A 23,853-nucleotide genomic window follows, 5' to 3' on the forward strand; every position below is an offset into this window, starting at 1 on the left:
GGAAGGTTGTGAACCATTCTCCATTTATCCTGAAGTCTTCTTGGCTTTGCCCTTCCCATCATCCTGTTACAGGCTGCTTTCAGGGGTGTTGTCAGTGTGCTGTAATTCCTTCACTAGCATCTGAGATCTTCTTTCTATCAGTCTGCAAAACAGTGGAATTATGAATAGCTTTATTGTAGAAAATTGTCATCAGGTGTAAAATGTTTTCCTTTGTAGTAGTATGTTTATTTCTGTCATATTACACTTCTCGGATTATAAAACATTACATATATTTGTATTCCTTGTCTTAATAGTAGGTCTACTGACCTTTCTTTGCTATGCCAAGCTCAACCTGAGTGTCAGGCATAGCAACCTTCACCTTTAAGTGCCTAGTTTGCCTTGTTTTTATCCTAAGATTCATTGTATATAATTTCTTATTGGTGTAATAATCTCCATGACTTCGATTTTTGTACATGTTGTGAGTAGTGATGTTAATTCTGCTGCTATATTTTTTTTGCTTACTTAAAAAAATATTATCCGTGCTCTAATTAATTGTTTTCTAGTATGTAAACATGTAAAAGTCCATGTAGTTAAACACTATTTAAAAAGCACACTCTGAAAATTGTTTTCTTTAGAAGTTTAAGAATAGATTTATTTCTTAATGGTACTGTTTGTGCCAGCCTCAAAAGGATTAAAAGATCTCCTGACATTTCTGGTATCCAAACAAATCTTACAATCAATAGGCCGGAGCATGTGCTCACTCCATGCAAGATCCTGCTCTGCCTGGCGTTTGCCTTTCAAAGGCCATTTAGTAGAATGATGTGTTTGATGGCATGTGTGGCTGTAGATACACATGCTCTGCATACTTCTGCCAACTAATGTTGTGTCCGGATGTGTACAAGTTGATTTTCTTCAAAGAAGTTAGAGTCACAAAGTAAAGTGACCCCTCCTCTCGGTGCTAATGCACATGGGCATAAACTCCATTGTTCAATTGTTTTTTTCCCGCTATCAGGTTCAGACATCTTCTTTGGTGCTCCAGTTCAAGACCGTTTTGGGCTCCCTTCTGAACAATTTGCAATCCCATACTCGTCAGTATTGTTGTCATTCTTGTCCCGTTCACGTACAGTGAACACAAGGAGCAAATCTCCTGTCGGGTCGATGACTTTCGTTCCCAGCCGTTTGGCCTTGACCGGTCGTACCTCCATTATTTTAGAAAATATGAAATGCGCTGCTGATGGAATGGATACCTTATCGATCTTGTCCCAGGTGTCATGCCGGATATCCCCACGCAGACCTCCAATCCATTTGCAGCCTCTGCTTATTGCCTGATCACAACAAAGAAAATTGTGAGGCCTGCTTAGAAAAAACATTGCTGCGGGATCGTCTGGTGCGATGGAAAGAAATGCAGCAAAATTAACTAGAAGAGACACTGGAAAACTCCAGTCTTCAAGACATCGAGCTGCAGGAAGAGGTCCATGAAGCTTCTGTGACAGAAGAGGAGGCCTTATCGATTTCAGACTCTGAATCCGACTCAGAGAATGAAACCAATGGGCAGACATAAGAAGTTTCATCAGCACTGCACCAGAGCCTATCTTACTAACTATGGCGGAGAAGCTCGATCCAAAACAAAAGACAATCCATATTCAACCAAATACTGGTCAGATCTCATTCAAAACATCAGACTTCATTTGAGAAGGCTATTGGTGTACAGACACATTCTCACAAGATAAAGAGAAAGGACATGGCTACCAGTCCAATGCCTACAACTTTACCACCCTCTCTTCAACCTCACTTACTTCACCACATCATTTACACTCTAAGGCTGAAGATCTAACAGGGGGACCTCCACTAAGATCTCCACAATCCTATGTAGAAGATCAGAGTAGGATCATGATGCACATCAGCTAGCATTAGACCATTTGGACACATATGACATTGACCTACCAGGGGATATAGATCTGGATTTACACCCAGCTAAACAATCGCCACCAGATGACACCACTTCCTTCAATGAATTGGTAGCTAAGGTGGCTCCATATCATCCGGTCCCATTACACAAAGACCCTATAGAAGATGATATCTTATTCGAAACCCTTTCCTCCACCACTGGAGCATCTCAGTATCTGCTCATGTTAAAGGGTATGACACGGCATGCTGGCAACATTTTTAAAAACCCTGTCCGTGCATGAATAATTATGCCTAGAGTTGGTTAAAAATAAATACAGCCGCTTCAGATCCTGCTTATATTAAAGGACACATTCCTCCAGACTCTCTGGTAGTTTCAAATGCTCGTAAACAAGCTAATTCCCAAACGTCCGGGGATACACTTCCTCCCGACAGAGTCAAAACGTATTGATGCATCAAGCAAAAGGGTGGGGGTTCAAGCAGCCATCCTCTGGAGAATTGCCAACACCCAAGGACTGTGGGCAATATACGATAGAGCTCACTGGGATGAGATGGAAGATCTTATTCAACATCTCCCAGAAGAGTTTAAAAAGAAAGGACACCAGCTTGTACAAGAGGGTAAGTTAATATCTAATAACTCTATTAGATGTGCTCTTGACGTGGTATATACAGCTGCAAGAGGTATAAACACTAGTGTATTATTACGACGACTCGCCTGATGGCGTATACCAGTTTTTAAACCTGAGGTTCAACAAACACTTCTTAATTCTCCTTTTGATCAGGAACACGTTTTTGGTCTGGAGGTGGACCAAGCATTAGAGAAAATGAAAAAGGACACTGCTGTTGCAAAGTCTATGGGAGCCCTTCAAACCCCTGGTAATTGAGGCTCTTTTCGCAAATCTGCCTTCAAACAAAGCAATAAGCAGACAACATCAGCCTCCTCTATCTCTTTCAGGCAACAACACTCCACATCCCCTTCTAGAGGAATTTATAGAGGCTTATATAGGGGAAACAAACTCCAAGGGTCGAGGAAGAGATGTCTCCACACGTATCTCCCCTTCCACTTCAGAGCAATGACTCTCTTCTCATCCCCCCTGATCACACAACACCTATCAGGGGACGCTTAAAACAATTTTTTCCTAACTGGCAAAACATAACAACAGACCAGTGGGTGCTGAATATTATAAAACATGGTTAGTACCTGGAGCTCATCAACACACCTCTAAACATAACCACCCAGAAAGCACAAACTCTCTGTAGAACATTTACAACTGTTAAATCAAGAGGTACAAGCTCTCCTTCAGAAAGGAGCAATAGAGTTAGTTCCCATTCATCAAAAAAGGAACAGGAGTATATACCCTATACTATCTTATTCCCAAAAAGGATGGCTTCCTTCGCCCAATTCTAGATCTCAGATCACTAAATCACTACGTTCTGTCAGACTTTCATATGGTCACTCCCTAGATGTAATGCCACTACTACAACAAGGAGACCTCATGTCTGCTCTTGATCTAAAGGATGCTTATTTTCAGATACCAATACATTCAGCACACAGGAAATACCTCAGATTTGTCATACAAGGAAGGCATTACCAGCCCAAAGTACTCCCTTTCCGAGTAACAGCTGCACCTTGTGTTTTCACAAAATGCCTCACAGTAGTCACAGCACATCTACGCAGACCAAGTATTCATGTCTTCCCTTAGCTGGACGATTGGCTTATCAAGTGCAGTTCACTCCAGCAAGTTCCTCACCCTACACAAACAACTGTTCATCTCCTTCACCGCTTAGGGTTTACCATCAACATACAAAAATCTCCAATCCAGCCATCTCAGATACAGCCCTTTCTAGGAGCTGTTCTAAACACTCAGTTAGGGTTAGCCTACTCCAGTGCTCTCAATGTTCACAATGTAACAACTCTCTTGAGTCAAATACTCCTCAACCAGCAGATTCTGGTACAAACAGTTCAGAGAATTCTAGGGATGATGGCATCTTGTATTGTAATAGTGCCACATGTATGACTACACATGTGTCCGCTTCAGGAGTGTTTGGCGACTCAATGGTCTCAAGCTCAGGGTCAGTAACATGATCTAGTGTTGGTAGACAGCGGCACGCACTCTTCTCTGCAATGGTGGATCACATAAAATATAACAAAAGGGCGACAGTTTCTAGACCCTGTTTCCCAAATCACCCTCACAGCCGACGCATCCCTCACAGGTTGGGGTGCCCATCTCCACAATCTGTTAATATCAGGTCTATAGGACACCACACATCAAGCTCTACTCATCAATTACATGGAGCTTCAAGCCATTCATCTAGCACTCAAAGCTTTTCTAGTTCACCTGCAAGACATGATTGTGTTAGTCTGGACGGATAATACAACATCCATGTTTTATTTGCAGAAAGGGGGAGGGGACATACTCTCTGAAGTTATCTCTGGCAATGGGCAATTGGCCACCACATTCAATTGCTAGAGGAACACCTCCTGGGGACAGACAACGACCTTGTCGATTTACTCAGCAAGATGCAGCAACAAATTCACAAATGGGAACTCCACCCTCAAGTCCTACAAACACACTGCCATTGGTGGGGATTTTCTCAAATAGATCTGTTCGCAACAGCAAACAACTCAAAATGCCCAAACTTCACCTCCAGGCTCCCACACCATCAATCCAAGGTCAATGCTATATGAATGAGTTGTTCAGGGACATTTGCCTACATGTTTCCGCCTCTCCTTCTCTTTGTTGTGAGGAAGCTCAGGCAGACCTCTCTCACACTCATTATGGTGGCTCCCACTTGGGCACGACAACCATGGTTCACAACACTACTCGAACTTACAGTAGTTCCACACAAGATGCTTCCCCTACACCTAGACTTCTCATACAGAACCATGGAGAAATCAGACACCCAAATCCCAAAGAACTCAACCTTATGTTTTGGCTCCTGAGGTCATAGAGTTTGGATACTTACAATTGCCTCCAGAATCCAGGACCATTCTTAAGGAAGCAAACAAACCCACAACAAGAGCATGCTATACCACTAAATGGAAAAGGTTTGTTATTTATTGTCAAAACAAACAAATTGATCTGTTTATTACAACTATTCAAAATATTGTTTGCTATTTGCTACATTTACAAACTTGCGGGTTAGTGTACAATTCAATACGACTGCACCATGTAGCAGTAGCAGCCTTTCTACAAAACAAACATTTATCATTGTTCTAAATTCCTGTTATTAAAGCATTTATGTAAGGTCTTTAAAGAGTAATTCCACCTAGGGTACCTCCAGCACCAATATGGAATCTTAACATTGTAGTTACCAGACTTATAGGACTGCCATTTGAACCCTTTTATAACTGTCCAGTTCAGTTTCTCTCTTTGAAGTTTGCTTTTTTGGTAGCAGTCACTTCACTAAGACATGTGAGTGAGCTTCAGGCATTAACCTTAGTAGAACCATTCTTCCAAATACATTACGATAGGATAGTCCTTTGTACCAACCCAAAATTTCTTCCAAAGGTAGTTTCTACTTTTCACCTTAACTGATCGGTTGAGTTACCTGTTTTCTTTCCTCAACCTTATTCAGTTGCAGAAAGAGCTCTACATACCGTGGATGTTAAAAGAACATCAATGTGCTATATTTACAGGACTAACGACTTTCGTAAAACTAAACAACTCTTTGTTGCTTTCTCACCTCCATATACGGCGAAGGCTATATCTAAAGCAGGTAACTCAAAATGGAAAATTAAATGTATCCAAACATTCTATGCCAAAGCTAAGGGTTCTACCCATACCTCCTAGAGCACACTCAATTCGTAAAATAGGTGCATCTATGGATTTTTGGGTAACATACCAATAGTTGACATCTGCAAAGCAGCCACATGATCAAATCCACACACATTTACTAAACATTGTGTGGATGTTTTCGCACGGCAACAAGCCAATGTTGGACAAGCTGTGCTCTGTTCTCTTTTTCAGAGCACTACTACACCCACAGGTTAGCCATTGCTTTTGGGAGGGCACAGCTTTACAGTCTATTCAGAGCATGTGTATCTGCAGGCACACATGCCATCAAACGGACTATGTTACTTACTGTGTAAGCATCTGTTCGTGGCATGTAACACTGTTGATTCACATGCGCCCACCCAACTCCCTGTACACTTGTGGCTGTTGCCGTATTTTATTACACTTCATATGAATGGACATCTCTTTCTAACACCACATTTACACTCCATTCTCACTCGACTGCGGGAAAACAATCTAACATTGGAGTTGATGCCATGCCCAATATCACCGAGAGCAGGGGTCACTTTACCTTGTGAGTCTCTCAACATCTTCAAAGAAAAACAACTTGTACACATCCAGACCCAACACTAGATGGCAGAAGTATGCAGAGCATGTGAATCCTACAGCACTACATGCCATGGACAGATGCTTACAGCGTAACTAACATAATCTGTTTGGTCCAGCATTCGGGTTGTCCTGCTGAGATACTTTTATGTGCTGGTGGGCCCAACCTTCATATGCCTGGCAGCTGCAGTGAATAGTCTCTACACTGAAGGTAGAATGGAGCTGTTTTGTGGTACTGTTCAGTTGGTGACACCCAATGTCTCCTGCTTTCCACTTGGACATTCTTCTTCTTTGAGGTTGACGACTGTGGTTGCACTCCCCAGTTGCGGTCGACCTCTGCATCTCTCACAGTGTTTGGCTTGTGCATGACTTACTTCCCAATCTAGCGTCTGCAGCCAGTGGTGTGGATATCTCCACTGCTGCTCTGCATCCCGATGCAGGCAAACATTTATCCATTAACTCAGGGTAAGAGTAAGATGAGAAGGGAGGAGCGTAACCGTTGATGCTTCTGGTCTTTTGAGGTACCTGATGGACTTTAATGTCTCATCAAACCGCCACACTATTACTGGAAACGGTTTGATGTGCAGGACACTCAAGGACTGCTAATAAAAAGGCAGTGATCAGCTGCTGTTTGGAGGCAGGGACTCTGAGTCACTTACATGAAATGTCACTACAAATCACACATAAAATTCTGAGGGGTAACTGCTAGCACTTACCAGTTTCAAACATATGTGGTAAGAACTAGTGCACATTGTCAGCATTGTCTTCATGTCTGGTGAGTATCCTGATTGTATGTGGTAGCTCTGCTGACAATTTATTAGTGTCTTTGTTGGCTGTCTGCGCTGTGTGGGCAGCATTGCGCTACATTATTAAATTGAGCACTTCGATTTTATTTAATCACATTGAGATTGGGTTGAAACTTTCTCCAATAAGCGTTTTCCATCAACTGTGGAAAAACAACAATGGATTCATGTCTAATGTTCGATAAAATGAAAATCCACAATACTGATGTGCCAAAGGGGACAGTGATTCCACTGCAGTGATTCCTGACCTGAAGGCCCTGTTCACGGCTGTGAAAGCTGGCATCAAGAGCATAATTGTGATGCTAGATCAGCTGAACTTGTTGCTTTTTTTCTGTATCAGCTCCTAGGTTACTGTGTTTTCTGCTCACTTAACATGATCAGCTCCAAATTGCAAGTGGTCTCCTGTGGTGTAACTGCATCATTTGCTAAATATTTAGGGCACTGGAACAGTTTACTTAGATAACAAAAGTAGCTATGTGTCACACCTCAAAGTGTCTATCCTCTTCCTTATGTTAGTACAATAGATAACATCTTGACAGTTGCATTTAAAAGCTTTTGCTGTTTGGGTACTGTAGGAAAGTAGCATCTTTCTGGCATAGTTGCCCCCTCTGTTTTGCCTAGTGTCAGTATGTTTAGACTGTTGTGCACTGGCATCCTGCTTACCAGGACCCCAGAGTCAGTGCTCTCTCCCCTAAATTCTGTTGTAAGGTAACTTTTTCACTCCATAATTGACATTCTGGTGCACCCATGTAAGACCCTAGTATATGGTACTCGGGCACTCAGAGCATTGGTACACCAGGAGTACCCCATAGGGTGCAGCATGCATTGTGCCACCCATGAGGGCCCATACAAACTGTGACTGCAGGCCTGCCATTGCAGCCTGTGTGAAATGATGCATGCACCCTCCACTCCAGATATAAGGCTTACCTTATCATGGTCACTGCACTCTGCCTTTGTAAGCCACCCCTATGGTAGGCCCTTTAGCCCAGGGGCAGGGTGCATGGTTCTAAGTGTGAGGGCACCTTGCAAGAGCAGAGGTGCCCGTACAAACCCCAGACTCCATTCCTTGGGCTTTGTAAGTGCAGGGAAGCCATCTTAAGGTATCTAGTTGACACTGGTCAACACAAGTTGTACAACTACATAATGGCTTCACTGAACATAGGCATGTTTGGTATCAAACATGTTGGAATCATACAACTACACAAATTCCAGGGTTAGTTGTATGATACCATGTACTCAAGGGGTTCCCCAGGGGAACCCCATGTCTTCCTGTACAGCCTTGCAGGGTCTGCATGCCAGACTGTGCTGCTGCCAACCTCAGACACTGTTCTGCCCTCCTGCTTCTGAGTCTACCTCAGGAAGGGGAAGGAAGTGCAAAGGATTTCCTGTAAGAAAGAGGTGTTGTAGGAAGTTGGCTCTGTATATACTATCTCACAGCGAGAGATAGTGTGCACTGAGTCCAAGGGTTCCCCTTAGAGGTTGATAGTGGCAATAATAGATAATACTAATGCTGTATTTCTGGTAGTGTGGTAAAGCAGTAGGCTTATCATAGGGTAGTGATAAGCATTTGCTGTACACACACAGGCAATAAATGGGAACACACACTCCAAGACTTAACTCCAGGCCAATAGGTTTTTATTTAGAAAAATATTCATTTCGTTATTTTAGACCCCCAAGATCCAGAATTCAAGTAAGTACATAAATTGTAAGGTACTTGGCATAAGTAAATATAGAACTTTGAATGAAAACAGTAAGGTACACAGTTTTGGCAAACATGGCAATAAACTATTTTAAAAGTGGACACAGTGGAAAATTCAACAGTTCCTGGGGGAGGTAAGTACAAGTTAGTTTAGCAGGTAAGTAAAGCACTTACAAGTTCAGTCTCCAGGGCATAGGCAGCCCACCGTGGAGGGTTCAAATCAATCCCAAACACCCAGAACCAGCAACACAGGGCCAGTCAGGTGCAGAGGTCAAAGTAGGGTCCAAATAATATAGGCTCCTATAGAGACTAGGGGTGCTCTGGTTCCATTCTGATAGCAGGTAAGTACCTGCGTCCTCTGGGAGCAGACCAGGGGGGTTTTGTAGAGCACTGGGGTGGGGGGCGGGTCCCAAACAGGCACACAAAATACTCCCTCAGCAGCACAGGGGCGGCTGGGGGCAGTGTGCAAAGTAGGTATTGGGTTTTGAATGAAAATCAATGGAGGTACCCGGGGGGGGGGCACTCTTGCGATGCAGGTAGGGCACAGGGGGGCTTCTCGGGCCAGCCACCGACTGGGCAAAGATGCGAGCCACCTCCTGGTCACTCCTGCACCAGAAGTTGGTTCCTCTCTGGCCTGGGGGCTGCGGGTGCAGTGCTTCTTCCAGGTGTCGGGTTCTTTGTTACTGTCTTGTCGCAGTCAGGGGGAGCCTCTGGATTCTCTCTGCAGGCGTCGCCGTGGAGGTGCAGGGAGGTCGTCTCAGGGTGGCCAAGTCTTGTGAGTCGCCTGTGGGTCTTCTCTGCAGTGTTGATTTCCCTGGACATGAGCCAAGGGCGTCGGGTGCAGAGTGTTGGGGACTCACGCTTCTGGAGTGATGCTTGAGTCCCTTTAAGGATGGTTTCTTCTTTGTTGTTTAGACAGAGCCGCTGTCCACAGGAGTTTCTTGGTCCTTTGAGTCGCAGGGCAGTCCTCTAAGTCGGCAGAGGTCTCTGGTCCTGCTGGATGCATCACTGTTGCAGGTTCTTTGAGCCTGGAGACAGGCCGGTAGGGCTGGGGCCAAGTCAGTTGTTGTCTTTGTCTTCTCTGTGGGGTTTTCAGGTCAGCAGCCCTTCTTCTTCTTTAGGTCTCCAGGAATCTGTGTTCCTGGGTTCAGGGTCGCCCCTAAATACTAAATGTAGGGGTGTGTTTAGGGCTGGAGGGCAGTAGCCAATGGCTACTGTCCCTGAGGGTGACTACACCCTCTTTGTGCCTCCTCCCTTTGGGGAGGTGGCACATCACCAATCCTATTGGGGGAAATACTCCAAAGCAAGGTGGAGGATTTGCTGAGGACACCTAAGGGACTATCCTGGCTGTATGGTGACTTCTTCTTGATTTTCTAATTATCTCCTCCAGACTTGCTGCCAGAAGTGGGGGCTGAGTCCTGGGGGCGGGCATCTCCACTAGCTGGGGTACCCTGGGGTGCTGTAACACCAGGCTTGAGCCTTTGAGGCTCACTGCCAGGTGTTAAAGTTCCTGCAGGGGGAGGTGTGAAGCACCTCCACCAGGACAGGCTTTGTTCCTGGTCACAGAGTGCACAAAGGTGCTCACCCCATGTGACCAGAAACTAGTCTGGAAGTGGCAGGCTGGCAGAGACCGGTCAGCCTAGTACTAGCAGTTGGGCTGGCATGCAGGGGGATCTCTAAGATGCCCTCTGAGTGCATTTTTCAATACATCTCACACTCGCATCGTTGATACCAAACTTCCCAGTATTCAGTGTGGCCATTATGGAACTGTGGAGTTCGTGTTTCACAAACTCCCAGACCATTTACTCTTTATGGCTACCCTGCACTTACAATGTCTAAGATTTGGCTTACACTGTAGGGTCATAGTGCTCATGCAGCTATGCCCTCACCAGGGTGTAGTGCACCCTGCCTTAGGGCTGTAAGGCCTGCTAGAGGGGTGACTTACCTATGCCACAGGCAGTGGGTTGTGGGCATGGCACCCTGAGGGGAGTGCCATGTTAACTTAGTCTTTTTCTCCCCACCAGCACACACAAGCTGTGAGGAAGGGTGTTTGTGCTGAGTGAGGGGTTCCCGGGGTGGCGTAATACATGCTGCAGCCCTTAGAGATCTTCCCTGGCCACAGTGCCCTTGGTACCAGGGGTACCGTTTACAAGGGACTTATATGTGTGCCAGGGCTGTGCCAATTGTGGAGACAAAGGTACAGTTTTTAGTGAAAGAACAGTGGTACTGGGGCCTGGTTAGCAGGGTCCCAGCACACTTTCAATCATAACTAGTATCAACAAAAGGCAAAAGGTTATGGGGTAACCATGCCAACAGTGGCATTTTCCTAAAAGTGTGACCACCTCATCTTTAGAAATAGGTGTCTCTAGGATGGGATGGCAGTGCCTCTGAGCGCCACCAGACTGCTTTGAAGGGCACTTTTGGTACCCTCTTTCCATAAACCAGTTTGGTGCCAAACCACACAAAGAAGAAGGGAGTGCCTACCACCCCCCCGTCCAGCACCTCCCCTGGGGAGGTGCACAGAGCTGTGCCAGGTGGCCACTTGATTCTGGCATCTTGGAAATAATATGAGGAGAGGCCCCTGGGAGCGTCTGACTGGTTAGTCCAGCTGGGTGATGTCCCTGACCCCTCTGATAGGTGGGTCACTGCAGTTAGTGTCCAACCCCCTTCCTGGGTTACTTTAAGGCTCCTCCAAGGGTGGGGCCCCAGATTTGTCTGCAAGACTTCAGGAACCATCAGCAAGTTTCCTCTGAAAGACACTTTCTGCAATCTGGACACCTGTACTGCTTTTCTGTGTTGGAACCCGAAGCAAGACTGTAACCAGTAGGAGGGCTCTTAATGCAACTTTGTTTCTTCTTTCTGCAAAGACGTCTGCAACCCTGGGAGTGAAGGAGTCACTCTCCTGCATCCTCAGGCACCTCAACGACTACGACCGACTTGTGGATCCTGCTGTCCTACGGACCCCCCAGTGCTCTGCAACATAGGTGGTGGTTCTGTGCCTCTCCAGAGGTCTGACCTATCTTCCTTGCAAATTAGAAGTTTGTGGTTCTTCGCTAGAGCTGCTTGGATGGAACCCCTGTACACCGCATTTGTTTGTTGTTGGCTCTTCAGTCTGAAGACCTCCTAACTCCAAGAAGCCCTGGCCTCCAGCACTCTCCAACTCCAAGAACAACATTCACCCTGCAACTCCTGTGACGTGTGCATCCCTCTTTGCTGTGCTGCTGATGCCTCCCTGTGACTCTCTGTGCCTGCTGTCAGAGGGTCCTGCTGGGGGGGGGGGCTCCAACGATTCCTGCTGACTGTCCTGCTTGCAGAGTGCTGGCCCTGACCTACCTGCCAAAATTCCACACAATGGTTCTTTGCATTTGCCAAGGCTTGTTGGTGCTCCACTGACCACTGCCCCCTCTGGAATCAGACAACCGTCATGGTACAGCTTGTGGACTATACCTGGGATATTCCTGCATCGTCTGGACTCCACTGCTGCACTTCTTTGTCCACTGTCCTACAGGAAGCATCACCAAGAAGGGTGGGCTTTGCCCACCTGGACCACCAGGGCACCTCTGGGTGGCCTGGACTCTGTCCCCTCTCTGGTTAGGTACTCTTCTTCTGGAATCCATGCTTGGGTTCCACCGACCTGGTCCCACGTCGTGACAGCAGCTGGACAGCCGAGGTCCCCTTTGACTTCGGTAAGAGGTTCCGACACGACTTCACCCCTATGCAGTCCCTGGTGTAAGTACTCCACTATTCTGGGTATTCCCAGGTGGGGGCACCATCCAACCTCTCTTGTCCCAATGGGTTTCCTCTGGGTCCTCAAACGTAAAAACTTTAACCACGACTTCCCCATGTTATCCTATGGACACTGCCTGAGATTTCTGCTCTGCACGTAGGCAGCTGGGGAATCCTTCTTACTTTCCTTTGAGGTGTTAGTACTTCCCCAGTCCTAAGGGCCCTTGGGTGGTAGTGTGGTTTGGGTGTGGGTTTCGCATTCCTTTTTTTGTTTTTTGTATATGGCTTGCCCCCTACCCCCATAGGGACCCCTGTTATTTAATGCCTTTATTTACCTGTTGCTTAGTATATTTTTGTATGACCATATCTCCGGTTAGGAGATATACCAAAGTTAGTTCTAGAGCGTGTGTTATAATAAATATAACTTATTTTTCTAACACTGGTGTGTTACTTTCCTGTGGGTACTTCACTTACTGACCTGTGTAGTATTTGCAACCGCTTTACACCCTACTGGATAAGCCTTAGCTGCTCTCCGCAGCTACCCCTATGAGAGATCTGGTTATATAGAACCACCTACACTTTCACTATGGGTTGCCCGGACACAGTACAGGGTTCCTCACCTAAATATGTACACCATATACTGAGCCAACCTCCTACAGGTACTTGTTATTTAGATGATAAACTTGTACTGACCTAGTTGTTGCATACATGTGGTATTTCAATGTCTCCTTGCAGTCCTTCGCACAAAATGCAAGTTGTGTAAGGACGGAAGATTTGCAATATTTTGTCTAAGATTCTGAAAACTCCTACCAAATTGAATCAGACATGAAGTCTCTGCTATGGTTCTGTACAAAAGGGTTTTTCTGTTGACTGCGAACTGCTTTGTTCATGCACCAAGTTTGGTGAGTCTATGGTGTGTTTTATGAATAACTAAATTAAGTAAACAAATACGTTTATCCTGCTTGGTCACACATTTACTGATATGGCTAGAAATCTGTCAGGGAGCAAGATGCAGCTGATCTATAGATATTGGTCATTAAAGATTCCAGAAAAACATATCTGGAATGCTGCAGCCTTTTCATCAGTCTCTTGATGCTATACAAGCAAAAAAACTGTGATTTAGAAATACGTTTGTGCAGACATGTCTTCATTGCATTTACCAAAATCCACCACCATTAAGTGCATGGAGATTAAGCAGGAGATTTTATTCATTCTGCAATTTGTTTCTATTATGACACTATGATTGGCATGGAGACATGAATCGTCTTACTGGGAAAGTTGCTAGCCTTGCAGTCCCTAGCTGCAGGTACACAGGACATGCGGCACCACGTCTGCCCACATTGCAATTTGTGGTTGAGGGGGTTCAGAGGTTGCTAGACATCAAGACCTCTTTCCAGCCAGTTGATTCTCTGATAATTGATACAATGTTATATTACATAGATCATGATGCAGGTTTCGGGCTAGAGACAAACAAAGTAGACAGTAGGGTCAGTTGTGGCATTGTGTCTGGATTTTAAAAGTGCAGGTCTAGTCGGCAAGGCATACATTCTTTGTTATTAAGAAAGCACTAAGAGATCATGTTGTGTAGGACCTCAGACTATATCCTAAAAAGAGTTGTTGAACTGAGAATGATAATAAAGCACAGTTTTTCTGATGGATACTTCTAACCACAGATTCTCCACTTCAGAATATACCCCAGGGACCAGACTGGATCAGGATGATTTTCTTTCGGAGAAAGACTTCTAACTGCAGTGTCCTCCCCTTCCGCCAGACATCAGACTGAATCCAGCAAATCTTTAGCAGTACTGTTGCGTGCCAGCAGGTAGTGCCGGCTGCTCCAGGTGAACGTTCTGCACCGAGCATGACGTGCCCAGGCCTATATAGGAGTCCCCCATGCGTGCTGACATCAGTTTCTTTTCATCTGATAAAGGCTTATAGCAGTAGATTCCTTACCTTAGAACTTTCCCCAGGCATCAGACGGGACATGGAAGATTTTTTATGAGCAGTACTCCTGTGCGCCAGAAGGTGATATCACGTGGCTCCGAGTGGTGTAGTCCGTGTTATCTGTGCCGGAAGTAAGTGTCACAGTGCCTATATAGGCGCAACCCTGGCGTGACGACGTCAGCTCTTTTCTTTCTGTTCTAGTCAGCACAGATTTCGAGAAGAGTTACCCCTAGTCACTTTTTGACTAACTGTTTGATGTTGTGTCAACTCTTTTTGAGGTGTTTTTCCCCTGGTGTGACGAGGATGTCCTCCAAAAAGGCTGGCTTTAAGCCCCGTGGAGCCTGTCACCAATCTTGTTGGTAAAACACCGGCACCTTGAATACTTCTTGTGCCTCGAGCGCGATCACAACTTAAAGGCCTGCACCACTTGCAGCATCATGAACCCCTGTGCCTTTTTGGGAGAATTCTATGAGGTCACGCTCCTCATATTTGAGTGGCCTATTCCTTCCAGTGCACCTTAAGGCCCCTAGGTTAAGAAAGGACCCCTACTGATTCCACTCCAACAGTTCCGGCCTCAATGGCAGTATGCCCCTGTGAACCATTCCTGCATCCAGACCAACACTGGTTGTATCATGTCGACCTTCCCCAGCGCTAGTGCTGATGCTCACTGCACCACCCCAATCCTTATTCCAGACTCTAACATAGTGCTGGAGGGGTGTTCTCTGACGCCACCTTCGGCACTAAGCGGATGCATACCATGCAGGTCTGAACCTCGGCCCTATTGCTGCGGGCTAGGACTTGGGGAGGATTAGCAGGAGTCGCTGGACCCTGAAGAATACCAGCATTATGAAGGCCCTAAAATGGACTTGTATGAGGACTTGGGTGAAGCCAGTGGGCTAGATACTTCTCCAGATACTGGTATGCTTTCTCCCCCTACCGGGGCTATGGAGGAGGGAGCGTCCTTTGCAGTGACGGTGCAGAAGGCAGCTGAGGTCCTGGACCTTATCCTACCCTTAGTGGCAGTCAAGACTACCATCTTGACGGAGGTGCTGCAACCGGGAGTCTCCCCTCAGAATTGTTACTCCAGTTCAACAAAGCCCTCACCTATGTCCTACAGGGGACATGGTCTAAACTCAGCACAAGAGCTCCTGTGAATAGGAGGACTTTCTGCCGCCACTGTCCTGCTCCAGGGACATAAATTTCCTCACTCAAAACCCTACCCCAGAGAGCTTGGTTGTCCAGGCCTCTATGTCCCATGTAAATCCTTGAGCATTCCCAACCACATCCCTGGATATGGAATCAAAGAGGATGGATTCTTTACGGAAGAAGATATTTTCTTCCACCAGCCTTGCATTGTAGGCCATGAACACTGCATGCCTCTTAGGCTGCTGCTCCCATGCTTTGTGGGACATGGTTGCACGCAGGTACTGCCAACGGTCACCATGACTAGAAATCTGCCCATTTCCTCCAAAAGGCTTCTGAAAATATGTCCACTGTCATAACCAACATACCTCAATGGATACTAGCTGAGTCTTCAAATATTGCTGCCGTACGACTGCCACAAGTGTAGGGGAAGATCAATAAATGCAAAATTGCGCAAACAAGGTCAACAGACTGCCTGCACTTCATTCACAAACCACTAGCCTACATTACCCATACATGCGGTGCGCTGTGTCTACACATTTGCGACCAGCACAGAAAGAGGTGAGGCTGAAACTGCTGGAGCCAGCCTAGGTAAGTGCCCTATGCCTAAGCTTGTGCTACTTTCCATTTGCCCATTTCATACTCAGACGTACTATTTTCTCATTGAGCTGAACTTCCTACGAAGTTTAAAACCTTAAGCACCTGAAAATGTCCTCTGCAAGTGCTGAGAATCTAAAAGACAAATGTATTTTTTTCAAATTATAAAGCTCCCTTTCTCAACACAGTGCTTATAATAAAAACGTCTGTCCAAAAACAGCCATAGTACTCCAAATCCCTCTTAAATAAATCCTACTGTCCCAGTACAATTGAATATGAATAATGAACCAAGACCATTCTAGACCATACATCAACACTCAGTCTAAGGCATAGGATTAATCGGTGCATCAGCCGCAACAAAGAAGGAAGGTGTCTGCGGGTTCTGATTATGTATGCATGTTCAAGAAAGTTGATGGGTCTAATTTTGATTCAATGTGCTGCTTGGTGTGGAAGCAATAAAGCAGTCTGCTTAATATTGGCATTCGTGCCTTGCCATGAAATTGCTTTGCTGTCATGTATAAAGCCATGTTGTCCCAAAAGCTTTCCTCTAGCGTCACTCACATCTTACAAGTTTGACATATGTTAATGATGTGATTTTCTCAGTAAAATACACAGGATTTTTGTGTGTTATTGTTTTCTAGGGCGAGGCCTCCAGGTATATCTTCTTGAACAAGTTTAGGAAGTTTCTGCAGGAGAACGCCAGCAATCGAGGTGTAAGTTTCCGTTTTTGTCTTTCTTTCTCTTGTTTTTCCACTTGTGTCTTCTGTCCCTCTGCCTTTCTTTATTTTGTGTCTCTTTGCGATAGGCAGTTCTAATATTAAAGACTGACAAAATATTTCAATTTGTGTTAATGTTCTTTATTTTATTTGTTTAGTTTGGTACAGTACATGAACACCTCTGACGTTAGGATGGTGCTTTAGAATACAGTAACAGATATATTGAATTATAATCGTGAGCAGTAAAAATGAGTGGTCTAGGATGCATAAACAATACAATTTACGGCAGTTTGGGCCAGAAAAATGTGTTTTTACTTTTCAGGTTTCTTGTCCACCACAGTACTGTGGAGGATGACTATGTATGTCGCTGTAATAAATGGAGGGCTTTGTAGGTGAAACAGACCAATTTTAATTTCATTGTTGTTTCAATAGAACACCTATGCACGTGAGATAAGCTAAAGGTGATGTCATTCTTTTCCACTTGAGTAGAGAAGTTGTAGAATGCAGAATGTGAAATGTCCTAACTGTTGGGAAGGACATTTTCAATTCTATTAAGTACAAAAAGGGGAGGGTTATGTATTTATTTTCGTCACTTTATTGCTCAGCAGCTCAACAATATTCATAACTTCAACAGTGTTCTCAAAAAGATAGGTCCACATGTCCATTGACTCTTTGCAAATAATAAAGAAACAATTCTCACCTCAGAACATCTTCAGAGCAAGAAGATTTTATTAGCAAAGGAAAAAAAAGAATTTTTAATATTTGTCAACTGAAGGATCAGACATTGAATTGGGGGGTGACATTTTGCAGTAAATGCACTGAATTAGTATTTTGAGCTTGTTTGAAAACATGTTGAATTGATCGTGGTCAAACTTGGTTTTATCAGCAGTGATAGAGTGTTTATAGGAGGCTTCTCTAACTGGTAGCTCATTAGCTACTGGTAGCTGTCCAGCTACGTGGAAGTAGCTTTCCTATGTATATCTGAACCTACTAAATAAGAAAAGTTTACTTGGTTGAAGAAATGTATGCCAAAATTGTATATTTTATACCAAAATGTATGCATTTTCAGAACTCATAAGCGGATTTGTGGAGAAAAATGGCTTAATTTACATAATATATTTTAAGCTTATTTCTAAGTGATAAATCATGTGGGAAGACAAAGTATTATTATCATTACTTTAGTGCCAGTGGCGTGACAGCTGTGGCTATTTTGTATTACCCGTGTAGACTCATTACAAATTGACTAAGGCTTTTTTAAGTTTCTGATGGAAACCGTGTTTGATGCACCGAGGTGATCAGTGCTAATCATTTTACTTATGTTGTCCACTACTGTAACCTTACCTGATGTGGTCACTCTTTCAGCACTGATAACATAAGCAGAGTTTTTCATTGCACACAAGTAGCTCCTATTGCACAAAAGGTTGGGGACCCTGGTTTATAGGTTCTTCCCGCCTTTAGGTTAGGGTGCCAAATTGGAGATTCGGAGATGTGCAATGTATTTTCCAGTTTGGCAAATCTCTTCCATCATTGAGATACTCACTGAACCAGGGTTGACTAGCTTTCAGACATTGTTCCACTCAAAGTGGGGCTAGGTCTGCAACAATCAAGGGCTATGTTGGTGTTACAGAAACAGATTGTTGACTTCTTCTGCATAGTTCAGTTGAGATGGTTTCAGTAGCCTAGTGACCTCAAATATAGTAGAAGGTAGGCTTCTTTAAAGATGTTTCCAGATTTTAGGTTTAAGAATACAAGGTAAATACAATGAGACCAGGGTACGTGGTTGAAAAGGAAAGGAAAATTTGTCAGACCTGTCATTGAAGGGAGTAAAACGTTTGATCTTGTCCAGTTAACGATGAGGGAGTCCAGAGTTGTCCTTTGACATGTGTGAGTATTATAGAGAGTAAGTGATGATTGTCAAGTTGCAAAAGTTATCTGAAGGTTTTACATTTGTTTTTCCCTGACTGGTGTTATAATCTGAAAAACAAATGTCAATTAGAGGCAGTATTTGACTTGAGGATAAGTAGTCCAGGGATCTGTGAGTTAATGTTTGCTTTCTAATTCAGAGGGTCAGTAATAATATGAATGTAGTAAGTCATAGGTGGTGATAGTGTTGGTGCTATCTTTAGGCATTCAGTAGACAAGTGTATGAAGGGGTGGGAACGTGAGAGGAAAAAGTAATTTATGTGGAATATGGTAATGCCACCTTAACCAATGCCACCATCATGTTTGATCTGTCTGTCTTCCTGAGTTGGAGTATGTCTGTGGTGTTAGTGAGTCCAATATACATGCATTTAAATGTTATTGTGATTCACAACATGTCAAGATTGTGGGCAAGATGAGGTTGGCAATAGTTTGGTTCAGGTGGGAGTGACCAGCCCACAGTTATGATAGTTGCAAATTATTGGGCCTCTTCAATACTAATGCCTAGCCCAGAACCTTACTTGTCTGAGGTGTTGAGTCCCTAGACCATGCTGACTCTCAGGTACTGTGGAAAGTGCAATTTATCCCACAAAGATGGTCATAGCTGCCATAGTGTGGTACTGGGTTGTCTGAGGAGATGTTTGGAGAATCCCTGAAATGGTGGATAGCTCCAGGTTCATCTTGCAACAGGGGCACACTGAATGAAACTATAAACCTTTGATGGCTGCTGCACAGTGTTTGCCAAAGCCTCTTCCCCACTGCTGACAGGATGGTGTTCAGAGTGGTACTGAGGAATATGGCAGCTTATTTTCTGATGGACGCGTCTTCCTGCAGATTCATCACCCAAGCCTCTCCCCAAGGGCAATCCCAATCCTGTGCATTTGCTTGTTTCTGGAACTCAGACACCTCCCAAATTTGTACCTCCACAGGTTCTAACCTTTGTACCGCTTCTCATGTAGCTTATGCCTTCTAATGCACCAATTCCTGTCTGTTTGGCACCACCTATGATGCTGACATTGGCACCTATAACTAAGTCACTGTCCTCTGAGCCGATATTGTTAACACCTTGTTTTAACACATTGTTGGCAAAAATCCTTCATAGGACCCAGAGATTTGTCCGCATGGAGGAAGTCTCCAGGTCTCACTCAATGCTCTAGTGATGCACAGTAGAAAGTATGGACATACAGAGGAGGAGGATTCAGAGGAGCATAGCCTCTTTACTTCTTGCAACACTGCTCTTCAAAACACAAATAGCTTGGATATAGTTCCAGAAGGGGAATCCCTTACATAAATGGCCATCTTTCTAAAGAAGTTATTTAGTTTAGTATGGTGATATGAAAAGCAGCAGAGGTTCTTGAGTTGATTTTGTCCACCGTTGAGGTCAAGTCTAACATTTTAACAAAAATCCTGCAACATTCTCCTACAGTTTCAGTGCCTCGGACACCTTTCAACAGAGCAGTATTAGACCCCGTACTGGCTGCCTGGGACAAACTGTGGCCTCTGTTCTGCGGACACCGCAGCTCAGTCCATGAGCACACCTATCATGCTGCTCCACGCAGCTGGATGCTTGCATTTGGCTTTTCTGGAAATGTCCAAGTGACCTTCATTTACATGCTGATTGGCTGGGAGGTGCCATTTGGAGAAAAGCCCACGCTACATGAAGAGCTTCAAGAACAGCTGATTAATTTCAATATCGCTAAGCTTTGCCTCCCTGGGGAAGCAATTTCACCAGCACTACTAAACTCTTCAGACCGACTCCAGAACTCAGCTGTCCTAGTAGGGCATCCTTGACACTTGTTCCAGATGCCGCAGTATCTCAGGATAAATGTGGATCTAAAGTATGCCGCCACCAGCAACAGCTGGAGCTCCAGTTCCTGCCATTTTCCCTTAACTTTGCTGCCTTGAAACCTCTTAGATGTCACCCCACTACGCCACCAGCTTCATTCGGGACAAAGAGTCTCCTATTTCTCCTCTAATTTGCAGTCAGTTATGAAAGGTCAGTGGTCATTCACCTAATCCTCAAGGGTTACACCCTACCCTTTCTGTCTTCCTATCTGGACTGCCTTCCCTCCACCAGGACATACTTACCTGCACATGACTCGGTTTGGAAGGTGGAAGTTCTTGCCCTGTTCAAAAAGTGATGGTGCCCAAGGACTAACTGGGCATAGAAATTTACTCTGTCAACTTCCTTCACCACATGAATAGCAGATATTTTGCACCAATCCTTGAACCCTCTCCTCTTGAACATTATTTGACAGGACAAGTTCAAGATGATGTGCCTGATTCAGGTTTACTAACCCTCAGTGGGGTTAGATAGGCTAGTGCCCCTAGATCCCCATCATGCACACTTTCATTATCCCAGTCTACCCCTTTCCACGAACTGTGTGATATTCACTCTGGGATCTCGCCACTAGCAGTTTGCGGTTCTCCCTTGTGAACTGACTGCTGCTGCACAAGTGTTCACTCTTGTGATGATAAAGAGTGTATGTATTAACCTACTTGGTCGACTATCTGGTGAAAGAATGGTCTTCTGTGCTGGTAACATGACCTCTTCAGCATGCAATTTTTTTCTTCACCACCTTGATTTAACCATTAATACCCAGAAGTCCCATCCATACCAATCTGATGTCAGTTCTTTTCCTTCTTTCCATGCCAGCCTATGCGCAGATCCAGAGAAGAGCTATCCCAGTAATTTTTTGACTACTGCGACATTTTGTCGAATTCGTTTTTGACGAGTTTTGGTGCATCAAGGGATGTCCAGTAAAACTGTATTCAAGCCCTGTGACTCCTGTCACCGCATGATGTTGGTGACTGATCTGCACCTCGTGTGTCTCTGGTATCTGAAGCGCGACCACGACCCGAAGTCATGCTCCGAGTGTTGGCCATGAACCCAAAAGCTTTGAGGGAGCGGTCACTGATGCTCACGGCAGCCCGACACTCAACTCCACGTTGTTCCTGGACCCGTTCAAGAGAGGAAAGTCAAGAGACTGATCGCAGAGTTACCACCATTCTTCTTCATCCGAGTCATCTGGACATTTGGGTAAGAAGAAGAAGTCGAAGAAGGTGAAAAATTCTTCGACTTCGCCGCATTGCTCACACGACGTGACGCGGGAAGATCGTCAACACTCTAGGCCTTCGTCCTCGGAGCCTCAGTCTGGGTCCACTCCGTGCCTCTCCGAAATTTCCAACTTAAGGAGTTCTATGAGGCCATGCGCCTCATGTTTGGGCAGCCCAACCCACCTTCGAGCCCAGGGGAGTCGGTGAGGGCCTCCTCGGGTTCAAAGTTGGTGACTTTGGTCCCGACTCCGGAGGGCACCTCAGGATCCACTTCCGGATCCATTCCGACGCCGGTCTAGTCAACGTGACATTCCCCAGGTTGGGTCATACGTCGACGCCTCCGGTACCGATTGGGCCCACAATCGATGTCGACCCTATACTCATTCCCGACGACCCAGAGTCGGAACGACGTCACTCAACGCCAATTCTGTTTTCCATGGGCCCTGCTGTGCCCAGTGTTGATCCTGAACCCTATTACTATGGGTATGGATACAGGGATAGTGTAGCGGGGTCGCTGGACCCTTTAGAAGACCAACGTGAGCCTAAACTGGACTGGGGTACAGGATTTGGGTGATGCCATTGGGTTGGGCACCTCCCCTGACACTTGCATGTTCTGTCCCTGTACTTTGGCTACGGAGGGAGTGTCTTATTCTGTGGTGGTGAGAAGGGCAGCGGAGATTTTGAACCTCGACCTTCTTTCTGTGGAGGTTAGGCCTAAGCCTCAGCCTGGGGCCTCCAGCTCGAAACCCCTTCTTCCCTTCAATGAAGCACTTACGGACGTCCTACTGGAGACCATGTCCAAACCCAGCACAGGGGCTTCTGTGAATAGGAAGATTGCCATCAGCCTGCGCCGAATGACACCAAATTTCCTTACCCAACACCTATGCCTGACAGCCTTGTCTTCCTCTGGCGCATTCCTTACTGCTTCTCCGGACAGGGAATCAAAAAGACTGGACAATTTAGGGAAGAATATGTTTTCTTCTGCCAGTCTAGTGCTGCGGTCTGTGAACACTGTATGCCTTTTGGGCTGCTATTCCCATACTCAGTGGGAACGGTCACGCAAGTGCTGTCTCTAGTTGCGGAAGAGGCCCGGAACATTCTCTCCCAAGCCATGACAGACCGGAGAGACGCAGCCAAGTTCATGATCCATTGTGGACTGGATACGACCGACTCACTAGGCAGATCAGTTGCATCAACAGTGGCACTGAGACACCACGCCTGGTTGAGGACGTCTGGCTTTTTGGGGATGTCCAGCAATCTCTGATGAACATGCCCTTTGATGGCACTTGTCTCTTCGGTGACAAGGCGGACTCAGTGCTTGAGCGCTTTAAGGATTCCCGGGCTTTGGCTCGGTCCCTTGGCCTCGCAGCCACTTCTCGCCCCTCAGACTGCCTCTCGCTCCTTTTGTGGCTACGGAAGGGTCACCCAACTGTTTCCATTTCCACCCAGCCACCGACCTGCCGTGCTGTACAGCCCCTGTGCGGACGCGGAATCCACCGAGCTCGTGGATCAGGGCGTCAGCGGGCAGCCCAGTCCCACCACCTCTCTGCCTCAAAACCTTCCTAGTCCGTTGGGACATCCGGGACCAGTTGAAAGCAGAATTCGCCATTATCTGCCCCACTGGCAATCCATTACCATGGACAGGTGGGTTTTATAGATCGTCCGAAGGGGCTACTCCTTTCCCTTCAAGACGTCTCCTCCAGCCGTGCCACCATCATTCGATCACCTGTCAGAGGATCATTTGGCACTTCTCCGCGGGGAAGTCAATGGTCTCTTGGCCAAGGGAGCCATAGAGAGGGTCCCTGTGCCAGAAGTAGGTCGTGGTTGGTAGTCCCGCTACTTCCTGGTACCCAAAAAGTACAAGGGTCCCTCAATCTCTTCCTCAAGAAGGAGAAGTTTAAGATGTTAAGCCTGGCTCAGGTTATTTCTGCCCTGGACCCTGGAGACGTGATGGTTGCGTTGGACTTACCTTCAGGAGACATCTCAAGACATGGCTGTTCAAGCAGTAGCACCCCCCCTCC

General features: G+C 45.7%; 1 protein-coding gene across 2 annotated transcripts in view; it reads left to right on the forward strand.

Moving 5' to 3' along the window:
* The window catches only part of RNF123 (ring finger protein 123), a 1,441,353-nt gene that overhangs the window by 537,522 nt on the left and 879,978 nt on the right, over nucleotides 1-23,853 (forward strand). For both annotated transcript variants that reach the window (XM_069206868.1, XM_069206867.1), the window contains exon 19: nucleotides 16,781-16,852. In XM_069206868.1, the coding sequence (XP_069062969.1) occupies nucleotides 16,781-16,852 (72 nt within the window). The remainder of the gene's footprint in view (nucleotides 1-16,780; nucleotides 16,853-23,853) is intronic.

This window comes from Pleurodeles waltl, chromosome 9 (assembly GCF_031143425.1).
Source record: "Pleurodeles waltl isolate 20211129_DDA chromosome 9, aPleWal1.hap1.20221129, whole genome shotgun sequence".
Taxonomy (NCBI): Eukaryota; Metazoa; Chordata; class Amphibia; order Caudata; family Salamandridae; genus Pleurodeles; species Pleurodeles waltl.